The 19,607-nt window shown below is 41.6% G+C and overlaps 1 protein-coding gene across 1 annotated transcript; it reads right to left on the bottom strand.

Annotated features, from left to right (window-relative positions):
- Positions 1–1,021: 1,021 nt before the first annotated feature.
- LOC136446433 (myosin heavy chain, embryonic smooth muscle isoform-like) lies at positions 1,022–15,126 on the bottom strand. Its single transcript, XM_066444807.1, has 8 exons — positions 14,937–15,126; positions 14,441–14,512; positions 13,977–14,280; positions 13,725–13,874; positions 11,738–11,774; positions 7,156–7,211; positions 3,792–3,877; positions 1,022–1,109 (listed from the first exon to the last, which is right to left on the bottom strand). Exons 3-8 carry the CDS (start codon positions 14,052–14,054, stop codon positions 1,022–1,024), a joined length of 495 nt encoding a protein of 164 aa, XP_066300904.1. The 5' UTR covers positions 14,055–14,280; positions 14,441–14,512; positions 14,937–15,126.
- Between the last annotated feature and the right edge of the window lie 4,481 nt (positions 15,127–19,607).

Here is a 19,607-nt window from a genome sequence, read left to right as displayed (position 1 = left end):
ACTGTTGTAATACCTATTCCCGTCCTTGTATGGCTCGAGGAACTCACGCACAGTACCATCATCGGTAAACATTGCTGTCCCATACAGAGGTGGCCCTATACTTTTTCCTGAAGTCGCTTTTCTCACCAACCCGAAATTTCCATCAAGGGAGATGATCTAAGTACCTTTCTCCTGAAGGAAACAGCAATGTGATGTTGTCTCTTTGTTTTGAAGTGGAACACTAACTTAAATGTTGGACTATGAATGAATTGTATGGCCAGTCGAACAAGTAAACGAGTACGACCGATTCAAAAACTTAGCAGAACCGCCGCTGTAGTGATTAATTCCTCACTTATCCTATTAGTATAGTAGTCTGTACACATGAAGATATAAGAAAGAAGCACGTAAAATCCATGCCCAGACTTTTCCTATGCACGTTTTTAAACAGAGACATTAAGCATGTAGATAAAAATGGTCCTACACAAGTTGGCCAACGAGGAAGGACAGAAAAGTCAGTGGTACTAGTGCTACCAATCCAAATATATGGTTTAGTGACACCATGCATACGAGAAAAAATCTTTATAATCAGTATCAGTGTGCCCGTTTTAAGAGACTTTCATGTCTAGATCATCTGAAATATCACCTGAGCAGTAAGAGGTAGCGGTTCTACCGACAGCGTTGTCTGCATTGGAACAATGTATAGCCTTGCGGACTTTCCTTTCCAATTCTGCTTGAACCACAAGCCTGGATAACCGTCTTTGGATGCTGGCGCACCAAACAAAATTTATTCCCACTTTCTGGCCAGGCGAGTACATGGACATGTACTACATTTTTTGCGCAAAATTATGCTGACGTGAAAACTGCATAATTTATCAGATATAAGATGACAAAGCAACTTCAAAAAAGAAAAGAAGATTTGGAGGAAGACATTCCCCCAACAAAGTCTGAGAAGGCAAAACCAGTGTTGTATAAAACGTTTGGTCATTTCTATTTTAGACGGAAAATTTTGACTTACGTATGTCAGAAGGCCGGCCAGCGCCCGTTAATCATTGTTCCGGCGGTGCACGTTTGACACGTTGCGGAGATACTGGGTGAAGATCCCCGGCACCCTCCGGCTCAGAGTGTTGTATCTGTGGTTTCACAGTGTGGAAACGTTGAGGATTCGCTTGCTACTATTCTTTTGTATCACCAAAACCTTAATTCTAAAAAAAGTCTTGAGATTTTGGGCCCATATTTGACCATCGTGGGCTTGCGCACTAGCTGCTTTTTCGGCTGATGCTTCCTTGTATTGGCGGCGTTTTTAACAAACCACACTGATGGGAACTCCCTGTTCACGTGGTCGTTCTGTGGAAACAAAGATAATGACCTACCTTGTATGTCAACTGTCATCCGAATCTGACAAATTCTATACGGCTAGTCTGAACAAGACATATGCGCTACTTGCAAATGCGTCACTCATTCAAAGGGTGATTTCTTCAAGACCATCTTACAATATAAAATTACCTTTTATACACATCAACTTCAATATATCCATTTTTCTACTTGAATCTTATAAATCAGTGTAAAACGAGTTTAACATATTGCTCGCTATTGCCAAAAAAGAACAAATGTATTACATTCACGCTGCACTGCAAATACAGATGCTAAAATCCATTTGTCGCATACCCCATAGAAGGGAAATAAATGAAGTAACACATGCATTATACTAGACTAAGTGGTATTTGACTTATACATGTTCTACACGGGGATCGATGCATACTAGAAAAAGTGAGTGGGCAAGAACTGGGGGGGCGGCTGCGGAAATGCAACACCAATTGGACGCCCGCGGACTGGCCATGGGTATTGGTGGGTTGATGCCGAGGTTGTAAGGGTGGAAGGCATGGATCCCTTCAAACGACCCCATCATCACACCCTGGTTTGTGATCGGAGTGAAAATGGGGCCGTTTGGTACATGGTAGGAGTGGAATAAGGCCAGGGGACATAGTTGCGGGTGGTGAAATGACTCTGGGGACAAATGTTGGGGGTGGTGAAATGAGGCTGACGGGGACCGGTGGGGCTGGTGGAAGAGGTTTAGGAGCAATCCTTCGGTAGTGCGTCACTGGAGTTGGTTGTTGTTGGTGGTGCTGTAGTTGTGAGCCCGACTGCTGCGGTTGCGGTATGGTTTCCAAGATGGCTATAGTTATCTTCGCCGAGTACTTGTACTCGGAGAGGATTATGTTTTCGGTTGAAAAATCTGTTGGGTGGGTCTAAATGTATGTCAGGAGCATAACTCAAGAAAACTTCAATGAATCTTTATGATTTTTGGTAGGTGTGTAGTGGTTGTGTAAAGGAAGGTCAAGTTCGAAAATGGTTTACCTTGCGTTTTTCAATAGTACTGCAGCGGACTTAGCATTTTTTTGTGTTTGTATGTAGGCAAAAAAAGTGACGGAAACGTTGATGGATCTTCATGATTTTTTGCAGGTGTGTAGATGTTGTGAAAACGGAGGTCAAGTTCAAAAATGGTTCTCCTGGCACTTTCCGTCAGTACTGCAGCAGGCTTTGTGTGGATGTGAATTTTCTTGTGGACAACATAACTCAAGAAGCTGTTGATGGATCCTTATGATATTTAGTGGATGGGAAGGATTTACCGAAAGGAAGGTCAAGTTCGATAATGGGCCTTCTAGCGGGTACCAAAGGTACTGCAGCAGAGCTTCAAAATTTAGGGGCATATTTTCTGAAAGTGCTATGGTCATAATTTTTGTGTGGTAGATTGTTCATGCCACAGAAAGTATGTTCTGTAAATTTTGGCCCCCCTAGCGGCTTGTTAAGAACAGCAGTGGGTGTTTTTGTTTTGACATTCGGACATGAATAACTTGAGAATGGGTCGACAGATCGTCGTGATGTTTGGTATGTAGAGAGCTCGGATGGTGCTTTACATAATCAATGACTAATTATGCAAATAATGAGCTAATTTGCATAATTAGTAAGGAAAGTTTGTTAACCCACTACCTTTCAATGGGACATGGGACAGTGTCAGGTCATGTAAACAGATAGCCTTGCATAAACGTACATGTAGGTCAAATAAATAAACTATTCTCCAAGCAGAGGTGTGGGTCCTGCTGGTTTTTAACGCGTTCAGTTTAGGCATTTTTGTTCAACACGGTTGGCGACGTAACGAAATAGGGACAAAATAGAAAGCCTGACTAGAAACACCTAAAAACGTGCCAGATTTATTCTATTCATATGTATTGACTGTACTATTTCATCATCACTTTCAACTTTCAACACTGCCATATCGAACCTTTGTGGCCCATATAATATCAACATACTCATATTTTTTCATGACCAGTTATAACATATATCAGCACACTCTACACATATACTAGTCCTGTACCACCAAATGATTTTTAACCCTAATGATTCATTCGCCCAATCATAACGTCCAAATGGTATGGTGCATGATCAAATTTGTAGGGGGTGATAGGCACGTAAATATCCATATTTCCATAATAAGCCTTGATTATTTGGCGAAGATAATGTGTTTGTGGAACTCTAGTTATGATAGAAAAGGGAACATCAATTATAATGTCGTTCCTGGAATGAGATACAGAATATTATACCCTTCGTTAATGAGCATACATGCAAACATAACACTTAAAAGTGGAATAAACAAGCTTTGGGTCATTATGATAAATTAAGTGGCAAGGAAGTTGTTCACAAAGTTTCAACTCTGTAAGTATAAGCTGTCAAAGGCTACAAGCATTGCAGTAGAAAGTCCAAAATTAATCTGGAGGGAATTTTTTTTAAATAAAATGTAAAGATATGGGACATACTTGAAGATTTGTTTGGACTGTTGGAGGCTGACATGATCTTTCAGCTTGTCGTTGTCCTCCAGTCTGGCAATCTTCTTCTCTAGTTCCTTTTTCAGTGCACAAATACATTTTATATTTGTTAGCTGTATTGTTAATTTTTTAGGGCTGCCTTTTTCAAACGGTGATGATTATCAATTTCATTGCTGTTCTGATTTTTAAGACTAGGAACAGATATCTCACCATTTCTGCTCCCCCAGCAGCCGCTTTAGGAGAGCCTTTCGTTCTGAGATTCTGTGGGGCACGTCCTGGACTCCCTTACCCTGCAGGATTGCCGTCAGTTGGCGACCCTGCAGGCTGTCAATCCTGACCTCACCAGCACTGCCAATGTCGTGTCCTTCGCTCAAAGGATTTAGAAATGCCGAGGCTCTTTTGTCTTTGTGTACACTACTCACATCCCGGCAGTACCATGCCAAATACACTGGGGCGGTGCCACGCGAGTATTTCACGAGAATAAAGAAATACCCTCTGTATGTAAGTTTCTTGTCACTGACTGGACCCCTTCCTTCTCAGCAATGTAGATGCAGGCACACAATACACGCCCATCACCTCCAGGTTATTTCGGTTAGCAAATCTGAGGTAGTCGAAGTCTATGGCGAGAAAACGAAGCTATAAGCCCAAACCCAGACCTTATTAATGAAATACGGTGTACCTTCATAGTTGTGATTGCGTAGTAGAGCATTCACCACTTGTTGACATGGAGAATGTACTGTATTACCATAACTAATCATTATTTGCTTTATATACCTCAATGGGATGCCCTCATTTTCGAAGGCCTGGAGGATGTCCCTCTTCACCTGGTCGCTGGTATATGTATTGTGAATCTCTACGTGGTGGACGCATACTCAGTCATGTCCACCCTTGCCGCACGCCTGGGGACAGTTGTTGTTCCAGCAGGGACCAGCATTATCGGCTTTCTGGTCAGATGTACCTCCTGGGTCCGGCCGCGTGGCATCGGTAGTTCAAGAGATGGGCTGATTAATGGTTAATTACCCACCATGAGGTGTATACCGTACCATAAGGTATGGTCGGTTCCTATAGTGACTTGAATTGATTCTCATTTAACCATCCATAACATCAACATCTACAGTTTCATGCAAAATTATTCAACTCCACTTGCATTTTGTCAGCGTCATCATAGCATACACGAACCCCTCCCATCCACAGGTGTGAATTTGGAGGAAAAGAATGGATTCCTAACTGTACTCATTAAACATTTCTGCCTTACACAAGAGTGTGAAAGAATTACACTACATAAATAACAATGTTAGCTGCTGCTTTACATGACTCCTGTGTATAGATACAGTCTTGTTATCAACCTTCATCACTCCTTAGATGTATTGTATACGTCTAGTACAAAAGTTTAAGTGTAAAAACAGCAACAAAATGAATAAATTGTGCTTTTTGGGTAAATTTCTAACAAAATACCTGAGGGATGGATACCATTTCCTTTTATCAAATATATGATGCTCATTGTGATATCATATTGCTCGTAGTCATATTGATATGTTGCCTTTTCAGCTTTGCCTTTCTCTCCGAAATAGTTCTTGGCACTGTCTGGTTCATACTTTTCAGAATTGCTGACGCTTGTGTACCAAGTAAGGTGTCAATGGATATCTGGCCTGTATTCCCAATGTCGCTGATGATGTTTGACATGTAGAGGGACAGGCTCTATCACTATCGTCAACTCATGGCTGTACAGACAAAATATCAGCGTGAGATAAAATATTGGTAAACTTTACTCAGTTTACTTCTTTTATCATTATAATTCATATAAGTCTGGTAATGTTGTCTTCCAATTTGACCGAGGAAAAATACAGTTATCATGAGTGATTAAAACGTATTTTTAGTGAAAACAAAACTGCTTTGGTTGTTGGAGGGTAGTGATCGGAATGTGGAAAAAGGTGGTACATGGGCGTGTTGAAACTCAGGGAGCGGCCGTAGAAGAGTTGTCGGTTGGGTCAGGGTCAGGTAATGTAATACATGCTCCATACGGATCGCATCCCGGTAGAGTTGGTATCGAAGAGATAAACGCTGCTATGGAGTAAGAAGATGGTGTGCAACAACATGTATGTGACGAATGAGGTCTAAATCTTATTTTTTTATTCAATGATAACAAAGACAAAGTGGCGCTGCACTCAAGTTATACAACTTATTTTGCCAACGCCACTTAACAAATATACAACTTTATAGATATATCGTTAGGTCTATATACATATATATACATATACATACACATATATATATTTATAACATTGGTAAACTACAACGCCAACTTATCTGCATATACGTTAACAGGATATTCCCAAGAATATCCCAGCTGATACAGTGTATTTAGTTGTTGAGTATACAAATATCTCAGCGATACCAGAGGCAGTCTTCAGCGAACACAATCTTGCAGGTAAATACACTAGTATTGCCAATGTTACTCCTATATATATATATATATATATATATATATATATATATATATATATATATATATATATATATAAACCACATACATACATATATACAACAAAAAACCTAAAGTGTGCCTAAGTCCCCCACCCACACCCAATAAATTATTAATTCAAACCAGAAGTAAATACAGAAGCAAATAAGAAAGAGACTTGACTTCTATATCTTTTGCACGGAGATCTAAATCTTAAAAGGTAAAGATAGTACATGTAGTCCTTTTTTGCTCTTTTTTGGTGGCGGGAACACCTCCTTTGTGATCTGGATTAACTACAAGGAAATGGTCTTGTAGAACTGAACGGAGCTGTCTTGTTTTCTGGAGATACCCGCATGTTTCCTTTCAATGTTAGTGAAAGCAGCGTGGATCTTTTCAATACCCTGCTCTCCATGGAACCCAAACCCCATTTTCTGGCCCATCACCTAACATCACAAACCTTCTTGATACTAAAAATATATCATCTTTTTGTCAAGATTTGCACAAGTTTGAGAGCAAATTACACATTCATGTATACCAAATGCAAATAAAAACTCACGATCGAAGAGCACGTGGAGCCGCACCCATTGATGCCTTGGCAGCCTTGCCCTCGCCCTCTCGAACAAAGAGCGAGAGACATCCGTCCAGATTCTCTCCAGCCTGCCAAAAGCTTCATTTTGTTGACTCCACTGCTCAGCTGGGACTGCTGGCTGGATATATAAGATCATATTTTAAGTCATTGATCTTATTTTTCAGTCAGATTTTATTCCACAATGCCATGATTATGGTAAATATCTCGTTATATGAAAGTGTATGCCAAAATCTACCTACATGTTTCTAAATGTTAAAACATTCTGATGAGTTAAGACATGAAGACATAACAATTTTTTTTTTCACCTGAGCCTGTGCAACGTCGTCATTCTCCCAATCTTCGGTGTCATATCCAGAGTTATCTGTGTCAAAGAATAAAATATTCAAACATAAGTTAAACTGCGTTTTAGTTTCACCTATATGATGAATTAAAGAGGGCCAATCAGAGTGCGCTCCGGGCCATGACGTCATTTTCCCACGGCCTCTCATCAAAGGAGGGACGCTCCTCTTCGCTGTATCTTTCGTTCAAGGTGCAGTAGTAGTATGAAAGATCGGTGTCCATTCTCTTACAAACTACCTGCAAAAATGAACTGAGCATGTCAGTCAACTTTGAAATCAATGAAATATATGAATATTGTGGGGGGCTTGGTGATCGTGGTGAGCCAGCATTACTACCGTCTTCAGCGTAATCTGTATGACATAAAAGAAAAAAAAAGTAGAATATCAACTGAATACCCGTTGTGGCGATAGACACAGTAAGAGCAATACAACTATAAAAATAAGCAATAAAAACAACTGAACTGTGCGTGAGGAATGTGAACTTTAAATCGTGACAGACACCAGATTGACAACCATGAATGTTCATGAATCATGAGTCGAGTACCAAAATTACCATCAGAATTTTAATGCAAACAAGAAAAGGCAAGAAATAACGTGGTAAAATATATCTCTTGCTGGCTTCTTTCATGAGACATTGGTTTACATCGATTCCTGGTACTTGTTATTACTATCCTCGTCACCATTACATGGTATTTTTTTAGCCATTAGAATGCACATTATTAGGTCAATTGTTATTCATGCTGTAGATGAGTTGTTTGAAAATGTTACATATTGAAAAAAAATAGTCGATTGTTGTTATGTATCTACAAATTGGCATACATTTTACCAGTTACATTTGTTGCGCAATAAAGTTCTATCAAAATTTTACAAACTACAAGCGTGAAAAATGTGGAATCATCGAATTTTTTTGTCTAAAAGCAAATAAAGATTTCGAACAGCGTCACGTACCGGCATCGTTATTTCTCCAAGACATAGACACCAACTATATCACATGGGCTACACTTATATCATGAGAAACTCAGAGAAAGTTCAGACAGAAACCCATCATCGCACTGAAAACCCTATTTTTCTGATTCCACCGGTACGAAGCAGAAACACTGTCACAAAAAATCGTATATATGTTTTTAAAAAGGGACATGTTTTTTTATAAGGGGGCAAATTAAATCCACATATGTTTTGAAAATAGGGCCGTTTTTTTAAAGGGGGCAAATTAAATCCACGTATAACACGATCCAAATCTAAAAGGGAAAATCCAATTTATTCCCTTTTTTTCGTCTGCAATTTTGAAATTCTAAGAGCCGAAAATCTTGAAAGAGAAGTCGTTGAGCGTGTTATTCTACAAATGTCAGACATAGATAATTCTATAAAGGACTCCAACCCCACTTAGATATCTTGGCACAAGCGCGGCTAAAAGCCTCGTTTCAACCCGCACGTCCAAAAGCCTCGAAAGAGAGCGCGGTTAAAAGCCTCGAAAGAGAGCGTGGTTAAAAGCCTCGAGAGAGCGCGCGGTTAAAAGCCTCGAAAAAGAGCGCGGTTAAAAACCTCGAAAAAGAGCGCGGTTAAAAACCTCGAGAGAGAGCGCGGTTAAAAGCCTCGAGAGAGAGCGCGGTTAAAAGTCTCGAGAGACAGCGCGGTTAAAAGTCTCGAGAGACAGCGCGGTTAAAAGCCTCGAGAGAGAGCGCGGTTAAAAGTCTCGAGAGACAGCGCGGTTAAAAGCCTCGAGAGAGAGCGCGGTTAAAAACCTCGAAAGAGAGCGCGGTTAAAAACCTCGAGAGAGAGCATGGTTAAAAGCCTCGAAAGAGAGCGCGGTTAAAAACCTCGAAAGAGAGCGCGGTTAAAAACCTCGAGAGAGAGCATGGTTAAAAGCCTCGAAAGAGAGCATGGTTAAAAGCCTCGAAAGAGAGCGCGGTTAAAAACCTCGAAAGAGAGCGCGGTTAAAAACCTCGAGAGAGAGCGCGGTTAAAAGCCTCGAAAGAGAGCGCGGTTAAAAGCCTCGAAAGAGAGCGTGGTTAAAAGTCTCGAGAGACAGCGCGGTTAAAAGCCTCGACTTCACTGCTTTTATATTGGTTTACATCGATGTAAAATTCTAGATAAAAGCAGCAAACACACACGCACACGTAGTCAAATTAGGCACCTGTTGGCTACATTAATTAGGTGTATTGTCGGATTTTCCAATACCACATAGCATCAAAAGAACCACTTCAGCTAAACACAAGAAACAACTTGTCACAATAACAACATAACAACAGTGTAATATATAGAGAGGGAATGACCCTTTACAGTTTACAGTTAGCTTAAATATTCTTGTCATGGCTAATTACCGACTGTGTTTTCCGCAATGCACTTGTTAAACATTTGTCAGTAATGAATTTCAATCTATTTGCCGAGTCATCTGACTCAAAGTCTTTGAGCAAAATGTCCAAGTATGAAATAGTTGCCCTTAACTGTGTCTCCACATAAGATTGGCACAAAATCTAATATGAAATGTGTGCTACAAACATGCCTTTGCTGGATCCTGTACAAAAGAAGGACGCAATATGATTAATGGACAAAGGCCTTTGCAAAATCATACTGTATTTCATTTAATAGATGACGTGCCTATGGCTGTTGATATCATAGAAAAGGGTTTAAAACAAACAAGATTATTGCATGTTCTGAGATGAAGGACTTTGCCATGTGGAATGCGACAAAACTGTCCACAGAAATAAGTTAATAGCAGAAAAGAAAATAAGCTAACCGAAAAGTAAGTAGATAACTAGATAGAAAAACTACACTCCTAATCCCAGGTACCAGAACATGATAGCCATGTGCAACATGTAACAGAAAACCATCCTCATAACCAAGTATTATTTAAATGCCTACAACCGACAAGAACACCAGCGTGTCTCAATACCCGGGTGTAAAAATGGAAACGTTGATGAACTTTTCAAAGTGCACATCACTTAATGTCCGTTTTGATCTAACTAAACTTTAACCAACTCCTTATCGACAAACACTAGAAACAGTTGTTCACATCAAAGAACCCAACACGGTGTGACTATGTGACTAAGAAAACAATCATAAATGTTCATGTTAGACACTGTTCAGTCTTGAGCACTTATGGCATTCCAAGCTTTGATCAATTCTGTAGATGGCAAAGACATATCTGGTGCCATTTCAACAGTGGTAATGATGTCATTATAGTTAAAGTTCTGTGGGGGAACTGCCTTGTTGTTCAGGGTTTCAGGTACAAACTTTCCGCCACTCTGCACAAACCAGCTAAGGCGCAGGCGCTGCTTCACTGGATCATCGCCTATGACTTTGCCAAACCACGGCTCTTTGTCTTCGCCCTCATTAGCCGATCCACAGACAACCACGAATGTTCCGATTGCATACCGAGGCTCCTGTTAACGGAAACGTAAAAACGCTTTAAAAGTAGCACATTACCTGTGCTTCGATTTATACATGATGATATAAATCACAGAGGAACACACACACAAACACACACACATACAAACACACATACACACACGTGTATCACGTATCTATACACACCCACTTATTCACACACGCAAACAGCATTATATATACATGTACACTATTGCACACACACCCACACACACCCACACAACCAAATATGCATTTTTACACAAACAAAATGTCATATATATATATATATATATATATTATATATACATATACACACAGTATTATATACACTTACACACACATACACACACAAACACACACATTCTGTTTCGTCTTTTTCCTTGCCGGATCCTGTGCAAAAGGAAGACGCAATGTGATCAATGAACAGCAAATTGTGTAAGGCCAAACCATTGTAAATCGCAACCAAACCCATGCTGTATTTCATTTAATAAATGACGTGCCTACACCTGCCTGTTCATATTTTTTTTTTAAATCTTGTTTATACGCGACTTAACAAACCAATGGCTTTGGTCTGATTCAACCCTTCTTCAAAAATCTGCTTTAATACATTGACTCTGCCTACCGAAGTTTTTCCTTTATCTGTGCTCTTCCTCTTGTTGCTGTGAAAACAAAACATTACAATGATTATGCCTTCATTAATTTTCGAAATCTATTTACAGGGTCTACGGACAATGTTGTGCGTCTTAAATGACAAGCTTGCAACGACTTGATTCCATGTATTGTGTTCCCAATAGCGCAACAATGACTAGAGCCAAGACAGTTCTTTTTTTTTCTTTTGGGATTACTCATTAACATACAAGACTATGCACATCATACCATAACGTTAGAGCTTTAAACCCTCCTCTCATTGGACCCGCGGCAAGCTGGCGGCGTCGCTTAGTCCTAAACCGGATGTTTGTTACCCTTGACTTTATAATGAGAATATCATTTAAAACGTACGAGTGTGAACAGAAAGACATCACAACACATAACGCTCATTTTTGTAGATGGGATTCGTTGAGTGCTTTGTCAATTCGTTCGGACGCAGCGACGCCAGGGTCCAGTGAGAGGCGGGATTAAGTGCCAGAGGGAAATTATTATTTGCTTGGACATAGTCTACTGTGGATTGTCCTATTCTGACCTTTGCGCTTTTGCTCTTCTTCCGTGCCACCTCCCTTCTGTTAACAGATCAACATTTTAAGTCGACATTCATGTAGATTGTAAATGATAAAAGAATCCTTACAAAATTCGCTTTGGAATAAATATCGGGGCAGACATAGTCAATTGTAAAAAAAAGCAGTGTTGCATCAAATTACTATCCTTGTGACTAACATACCTGTTTGATAGTATTTCATTATGTATATAATTACAAAGAGCATAATTTGACCAAATGTAAGGCCACACTCACTCACTCACCAACTCACTAATCCTCCTGCACATGGTACGTAGAGCTAACTTATGTTGGCCAAGTTATGTGGGCTACATTGATTATCAAAGGCAATACTAGGATAAATCAATGCATGACAACTTCTATAACCCACATAACTAATACATGCACCGGTCATGAAAACGCCAGGCATTTTTTCGGACTACGGTCGGCACGTCAACTGCACACGCATTCATTCGCAGCGCATTGGATTCGTACCTCATACGCAATGGAAGCGCTGAATTCATACGCTAGATGGGCATTACACATACGTCAAAGTAATCCAAAATTTCGCAACTTTGTGCCTGCGGCTGTACAGAAGAACATCTTGTTACGCCAAACCCATATATATATATATATAGCTGAGCTGGGATAATTCAAGACATATCTCGAAGTTCTGAACTCATCTCAGCCTAGTACATGTAGTAATTAATCTGTCATTTTTTTCGTCTGCAGATCAAATGTTCAGTAAAGTGGGGGATAAGCTTAGACACCAGGAGGCCCTCACGCCTGACCAGCTTATCCACGTGATGCCTAAGTGCAACAGGCTGAGAGGCCTTTTCGACATACGTGAATGGCTAAAGCCCTACATTATCAACATAAAGGGACATTCCCAACTGGGACAGTTTAGGTTCCGACTGAATCAAAATGACCACGATGTTGTCGACATGTTTTACCGCAAAGGGGAAACCAAATATTGGCGAAAACTGAAATACGGCATGTTTAAGCGGGCGCGGAGGTCCGGGAAGCCTGTGCAACCCCCATGTGTGCCAGAGATAATTCCTATGTCATTTGAAAACGGTAAAATTGATATCAACAAACTGCGGGATGAATTGTTTTCCAAATGGTCGCCATACCTAGATAACGAACAGCAACGATATGTATGGCAAGAATTCCTTAAAACGATCACGCACGCAAATGAAAACACTGCGGAGTTAAAAAAACAATCGAAAGTAGGAGCAGAATGGGCCCTCACCAAACTTCCAAAATACCAAGAAGAAACTGACAACACAGGAGCTAGTCCAGTCGTCCCGGATGACGTGAGGCGTTTACTTGACAAGGAGCAAGAAAATCCACAGGTACTGGACGCGTTGATAACTTCGTATCAGCACCTAACATCTAAGTGATGCCCCAAAGAGCATTGTATAAAACGTGTTTATAATTAGCTTTGTAACAACATAGCATGTGCGCAGCAGCTTTAAATTTAAAACTTAATACGACTATGTATGTAAAGCAAAAGAACTTAAAATGTTTAAGTCAGCAGTTCGTAGCAATAAGGAAACTTAAGTGGTCCTTGTCGTGAAATCCGTGCCATATGGAATATCGATTCACACTGCTTTTTTTGCAGATCACTGAAACCGGAATACACGCACCAGAACCAAAGACTACCAGTACCAGACAAGCTCGTCGAAAACTAACGTGCATGTAGTATCAACTTAGCATCCTTACACAGTTCAGTAATAACAATTGTTTGATAATGAATATGATATATTTTGCCACATACGCGTCATTCTCAATAGCTGCTATTCAGAGAGTAGCTGTTCGTTCTGATCTAACGATAATTTCATGAGCCACACAAAGTGATATCTAATATCCAAGCATCTATTTTGATGGAAGGAAATGTAAATAAATGCTATAGATATATCGTAGAGGCTAATATGTTACATCATGGCCTAAAATGATTTCCATTAATACTACTTACCTCCCGGAATCCTTCCAACTCCAGCAACATGTTTGTCTGCTCCTCACCAGACTGCTTCATTTCATGCCGGAGATTTGCGGAGGTGGCCTTCTCCTCCTCCAGCTGGTCCGGTACAGCCTTCAACTCCCTCTCCTTCCCGCTGTAACTCTCCTGCATGAAAACATGTTGGTTAATGTCGAACGAATAATGTAATGCCGTTTGATGTAGTGTGATCTGTTAAAAGGTAGTAGAGGAGTTCTACGGCTTAGTTACCTTCGAAGACGCCAGCTGGTCACGCATGGTCTGAACATCGGCCTCCAGCTTTTTGATCTTGGCATCTTTATCCTGCATCGAAACATGAAGATTTTTGTTGTTTATTTTGAAATTTATAGTCGACAAAATGTATGTAAATGTCTAAAGAATTAAACCGTTTGAAGTGATGTGTTGGAGATTTGTTCAAACTTAAAGTTAGTAGAGGAGTCCCACGGCATCGATCTATAGTTACCTTCGAAGACGCCAGCTGGTCACGCATGGTCTGAACATCGGCCTCCAGCTTTTTGATCTTGGCATCTTTATCCTGCATCGAAACATGAAGATTTTTGTTGTTTATTTTGAAATTTATAGTCGACAAAATGTATGTAAATGTCTAAAGAATTAAACCGTTTGAAGTGATGTGTTGGAGATTTGTTCAAACTTAAAGTTAGTAGAGGAGTCCCACGGCATCGATCTATAGTTACCTTCGAAGACGCCAGCTGGTCACGCATGGTCTGAACATCGGCCTCCAGCTTTTTGATCTTGGCATCTTTATCCTGCATCGAAACATGAAGATTTTTGTTGTTTATTTTGAAGTGTATAGTTTTGAAGTGTATAGTCGACAAAAAATGTTCCCGAATTAGTAAAGAGTTACCACACCGGTTATATTCTATCTGGTAAGTACATTGTGTGCCGTCGATTCGGTTCCAGCCGCCATACGCCGAGACAAAACCCTTACATAAAGTGTAGTATGCCCTGTTAATGAGACTGCCCCTCCCCTCCTGAACACACATACGAGTGGGGTCAGTTGGAATTGAACCCAATCATGTACTTATACATTGGTGGGATTGCTTTTACTTACAACAAAAATAGTTATTTCAAAGCTGAATGAACTTCCACACCTTCATTTCAATAATTTCTAAACAAAGCAGAGCAAATATTCTGGACAAATTCATCGTTCAACGCAGTGTGGTTTCTGACCTTGTCTCCTTCGTCCGGCTGCTCACTTTCAGACTCAGTTCCGGACTCACTTCCAGACTCACTTCCCTGCTCACTTTCAGCGTCGGTGTTTTTTCCGGTGACTGTTGCTTTTACCCCGGCAGCGCCTTTTGTTCCCTTGCCTTGCTTCTTCTGAGATAAACGAGTGTAGAATTCAGCATCATATGTAGCTTCATATCAAGCACTCATAAACACAGAGAATACACATATGCACACACACACACACACACACACACGCATAAAGTGCATGAACTTATATATACATGAGCCACCTGTCTCCCGATCCTCCTTTAGTCACTTACGCTCATCAAGTTGCATGTTGCACCCGTATCTAGTTGACAGCGCCGTGTCTTCTCTTTCTGGTTTCCTTCCCTCAACTTCAGATCCACATACCATTTCTTGTTATTAGTTGTCATTTTGCCTACTGTGTAGACTTATTCAGACTCTTGTTTTCTGATCATGTGTACTTAAGCCTTTGTTTTGCATACACGGGCGAAATAATTGAAACCCTTGCACTTCGCCCACTGCTTATTGTAGGCCGGTCACTTTGTCTTGAGTCTGCAATTCAATAACACGCCTTAAAGGGTCTTTCTGGCATATGTGTACATCTTGTTTGCCTACGTTGGCGACACGAATCGGGACTCGCCCTCTCCGTACCTCAGCCTAGCATCTAGCGACTAAGATCGTAGCTGGCAGACAACCTGCATCCGGCGGTTCCACAAGATCTTGATATGGCGTGTATTGTCCGGAGCTGGCCGGGCCCTACCATAGATAATCATCTCGTGGCCTGCTGGGATAGTGATCAGCCGACGGCCCGGAACTCTGGCGTATCTTACCCTCCCATTTTCTCTTGTGAAGTTAGCTTGTCTGTGAGCGGCCATTATCCCCTACTTTATATTCCTCTATGGCATTCATCTCTAGTACCCCTGGGGCTGATCCACCCCCGTCTTCAACAACAATAACGCCTCGCTTTTGGAGCGTACGACTCGTACGTCTCCTTAACGATACATCCAACTCTGTCCCCGAAATGTGATTTGAAAAAAAAACACAACTCTTTTACCGTGGTTACCTGCGACCCAGTGTAAATCAAACATGGGACTTGACACCTTCAAAATCCACATCTACAACTTCACATTTCCCGACAGTTCTAGACATCACTGACTACAGTCAAACCTGCCTAGGCGACCACCTTTTCAACGCGACCACCTGACCATCAGGCGCCATCAGCAGGCCCCGATCCTCTTGGAGCAGGTTGAAAAGATACCAAGTAAGAGTTAACTGTCAGATGGGTCTGGGTGGATTTGTCTTCCTGCCTCAGCATTTATCTTGTGAAACCTCCATCGTGATGGGTGTCTGCATACGAGGGAGTATTTCAGACACCAGTCGTGGTCTCCAGCGTAGCAGTGGGGTATTGCCTGCATGGCCTTGTCCATCGCTCTTTCCACTCTGTCTCGTCCGCATTCCAAACCGTGCCAGAGCCACTTCGTGCCCAGCATTCAGCTGTTGAACAAGGTTGTTCCCAAATCTGTTCTTCACCCGGTTTTTGCTCTCTACCTTTGCCCGTGGAAACATGGTGGGAGACCATGTAGTGCTGCTGATTTTCGTTCGCACATTTCGGCTGATGTGTACTCAGCACTTCTCCTGTTTCCTTCTAATTGGGAGGACGGCGTCCTCCCGTAGTACCTTGGCCATCCCTCTGAAAGTCTGACTTTCTCTATCTGTGATGAGACCCGATACTCTGATGTTGCTCTCAAGCAAGTCTTTTGCCATCTTTTCCCCAGACTCCAATTCGTTTCCAATCGGGGCTTGCTGAGAAGTATTAGCTGAGCACTTGTGGGGAGGAGGCTCGAGTCCGTGGCCTCGATAGAATGTGCACAGCCTACAGGTCTTGATTTTGAATATTGTCGTAAGTGAACATGACAGAGCCACTGTCACCAAACTTGTCATCGATTCTGCTTGAAAGTTATCCAGCCTTTTGCCCATGAAACCCCATTAACGTGTCCGAGCCTTCCGATAGGCCGAGATGTTGTAAGAGCGATGCGAATTGCTTGTCTTCTCCATAAAATACAGCAACAAGGCCAAACAAAATGCTCACATTTACTGGCCCTCAAACTGCGTAAGTCCGATAGGGCATGTGTCGCACTCTTCATTTTGAAAGTATTTATCATCCCATCATCTGTCACCACCAGCGTCCGCAAAATTTAATGTATAAGGCGACATTCATCGGGGGGTCAGATTCAATTTGGCTGAACAATGATTCAGGAACATCATCATTCACTCTACTCACCATGTTTCCGAATGCTTTCATCTCTTCAGAGAGCTTCACTCGCTGCCTTTTAGACAATTGTGATCCACTCTTCTCATGTTCTATGAGATATTCAATGTGCTCCCTGTACAAGCGGGCAAGGGTAGAAACAAGCTTGTTTCTTTTGGCCCACAAGTATGCAAAATGTGAGGCCATCTCATGCTCTGCTCCAAACTTAGATATGTGTGCTCATATTTCTTCCAGGTCTACATCTACTTTGTCGATCAATGCTCTATTGTTCTGTATTTGATCTGTGTCGTCTGTGGCCAGCTGCAGGCTGTCCAACGCCGCGGGCTTCCATCTTAAGCCTTTCAGAATCTTTTGTTTCTTGTCATATGTCGCTTCAAAAGAGCCTTTGCTAGTCAAACTACTGTCCTACTTGTTATCGTGGTGGTATCTGCATAGCTTCTTCCTATTCTTTGCTGGAACAATACTTGCATCTAAGGTCTAAATGATAAAATCTGTTTCCTGCTGGGGCTACGTCCTTCGTCCCTTTCATATAATCACACTCACGGTGCACCAATATGACGTAAAGTGGTGGTATTATGCCATCAAAATACTCCCTGCATCCTGCACACACCCTACATCTATAATTGTTACAGTCAATCTGTTGCCAAGGTGTAGTACTAGACTTCCAGGGCTTAGGGAAATTACCTATTGTTTGTGTATTTTTCTGTGCTGCCGTTCTTAAAGTTACTGACCTGGTAGGAGAGTTTCTTTTGCGAGTAATTGGTTTCTTTCTCCCAGGGTTTGATGCTTTTCCAGAGCACATTGGTGTGAGCTTTAATTTTCCCCCTTTTTTAATATGTAATGTTCTGTGAGAATGTGACAGTCAAAGGCTGAGGATAAAGTATGTTCACAAACTCTACTTGCCTTGTATCCAACGCAGTCACATTTGAGCCCCCCCTCTTTTATTGGTGGCACGCATTTTTCATTTGTTCCACTGAAACCCACGCTAACTAATCCTGAATCTATCAGGAGCTTTAGTTAACATATCCTTCACCATTGTTGTTGAGGTTCCGGTGTTTGTAAGCTGAACAGTACAGTTCCACATCCCTAAGTCTCCTCCCCCCCAATCTCTGTTTCATCTTCCAAGTTACCCAATGTTTCTGTTCTACCATAAGAACAGGAGCCTTTGTTTTTTGGCAGGGTCGTCGGCGATGATCAGAAGACTCTTCAAACTCGACCCACTGTATTAGCATTTTAGTTCCCTCCAACTCCTATCGTCTTGTGAGGAACATCTGGAAATGATTCCCTCAGTGAATGGCTCAATTTCGGGTCGCTGGTGTGACCATGAGCTTGGTGCCGACGACCCCCAGTCATCAAGGTACTCTTCATGTTCGATACCGAATTTTTGACGTTGTGAGCCATATCCATGAAACAAAAATCTGCCATGATTCGAAATGAGGAAATCACGTGACGCAATGGTAATATAGTTGATGCGCATAATGAGATACGCTATTTGTTGTACAGGGCCAAGCCATGCATATCCTTCTCGTGTAGTACTCTAGAGCCAGCCCTCTTGTAGGCTTTGGGGCAGCCTCTTTCACGGCAGGGGAGGCCCAGGGACGGCTTCACGGATGAGTTCCTCACGACAGCTTCCAAGTTACCCAATATGGCACTCTCTTTTGTCACAATGAAGTTGAAATGATCAAGGAAGTCCATAACATGTCTGTTCAGGTCGTACACTGAAGGTTCCGGGAAGTCATGAAGGGCAGTTTTCTGATGAGGTTGTAATCAGTCAGTGCTAGAAAGAGATAGAAAGGTATTAAATGCCACACAACAAAGAACTATGATTTACACATAATTAATGAGAACCTCTTTTGGTGATAATCACACACTAACACTACAGAAATGATTTAGGTTGAGCGGACATCTTGCTCGAGCTTGCCTGCATATAATAACTTGTCCAGCAATGTCTCTCTTTCAAGTTTGCGCATGTGTTTGCCGATAGCTATGTGAGCCTCCAGTCCCTTGCGGGTTTGGAAGACCTTAATTCATCTGGGTATGGGAAAATAGCACCGTGTCCCTGTTACTTTGAATGGCTTGTATCTTATTCCTCTCTCACTTGTCATATTGTCAGATCTAAAACTGTTATGCCCCTTTTATGCAGCGGTCGGCGCCCAGAGGAAGGCTGGGGTCGCCAGGTTCTTGCTCGGGCTTTTTCCTAGGCCTTACTCAAGATGTTATGTGTGCGTGCGTGCGCGTATTATCAATATGTTGGAATTAGTATGTTGGAATGTTGACGGCTACCTTTTAAGCAAGGAGGTCGCAAGATGTCTTAACTCTTCGACTGAGATGACGTGTTGTACAACACCACCTGGAAACATGATATGTATTGTCTCACC

Source organism: Branchiostoma lanceolatum, chromosome 12, assembly GCF_035083965.1.
Source record: "Branchiostoma lanceolatum isolate klBraLanc5 chromosome 12, klBraLanc5.hap2, whole genome shotgun sequence".
Classification (NCBI taxonomy): Eukaryota; Metazoa; Chordata; class Leptocardii; order Amphioxiformes; family Branchiostomatidae; genus Branchiostoma; species Branchiostoma lanceolatum.
The sequence above is the reverse complement of the archived record's forward strand: the minus strand, read 5'-3'. Positions and strand labels throughout refer to the sequence as shown.

Coding starts and splice junctions, on each gene's coding strand:
- LOC136446433 (XM_066444807.1), bottom strand. CDS start 14,054: ATGCAGGATAAAGATGCCAAGATCAAAAAGCTGGAGGCCGATGTTCAG. Junction 13,875..13,976: donor ACCAGCTGGCGTCTTCGAAG/GTAACTAAGCCG, acceptor GTTTTCATGCAG/GAGAGTTACAGCGGGAAGGA. Junction 11,775..13,724: donor AGTTGGAAGGATTCCGGGAG/GTAAGTAGTATT, acceptor ATCTGTTAACAG/AAGGGAGGTGGCACGGAAGA.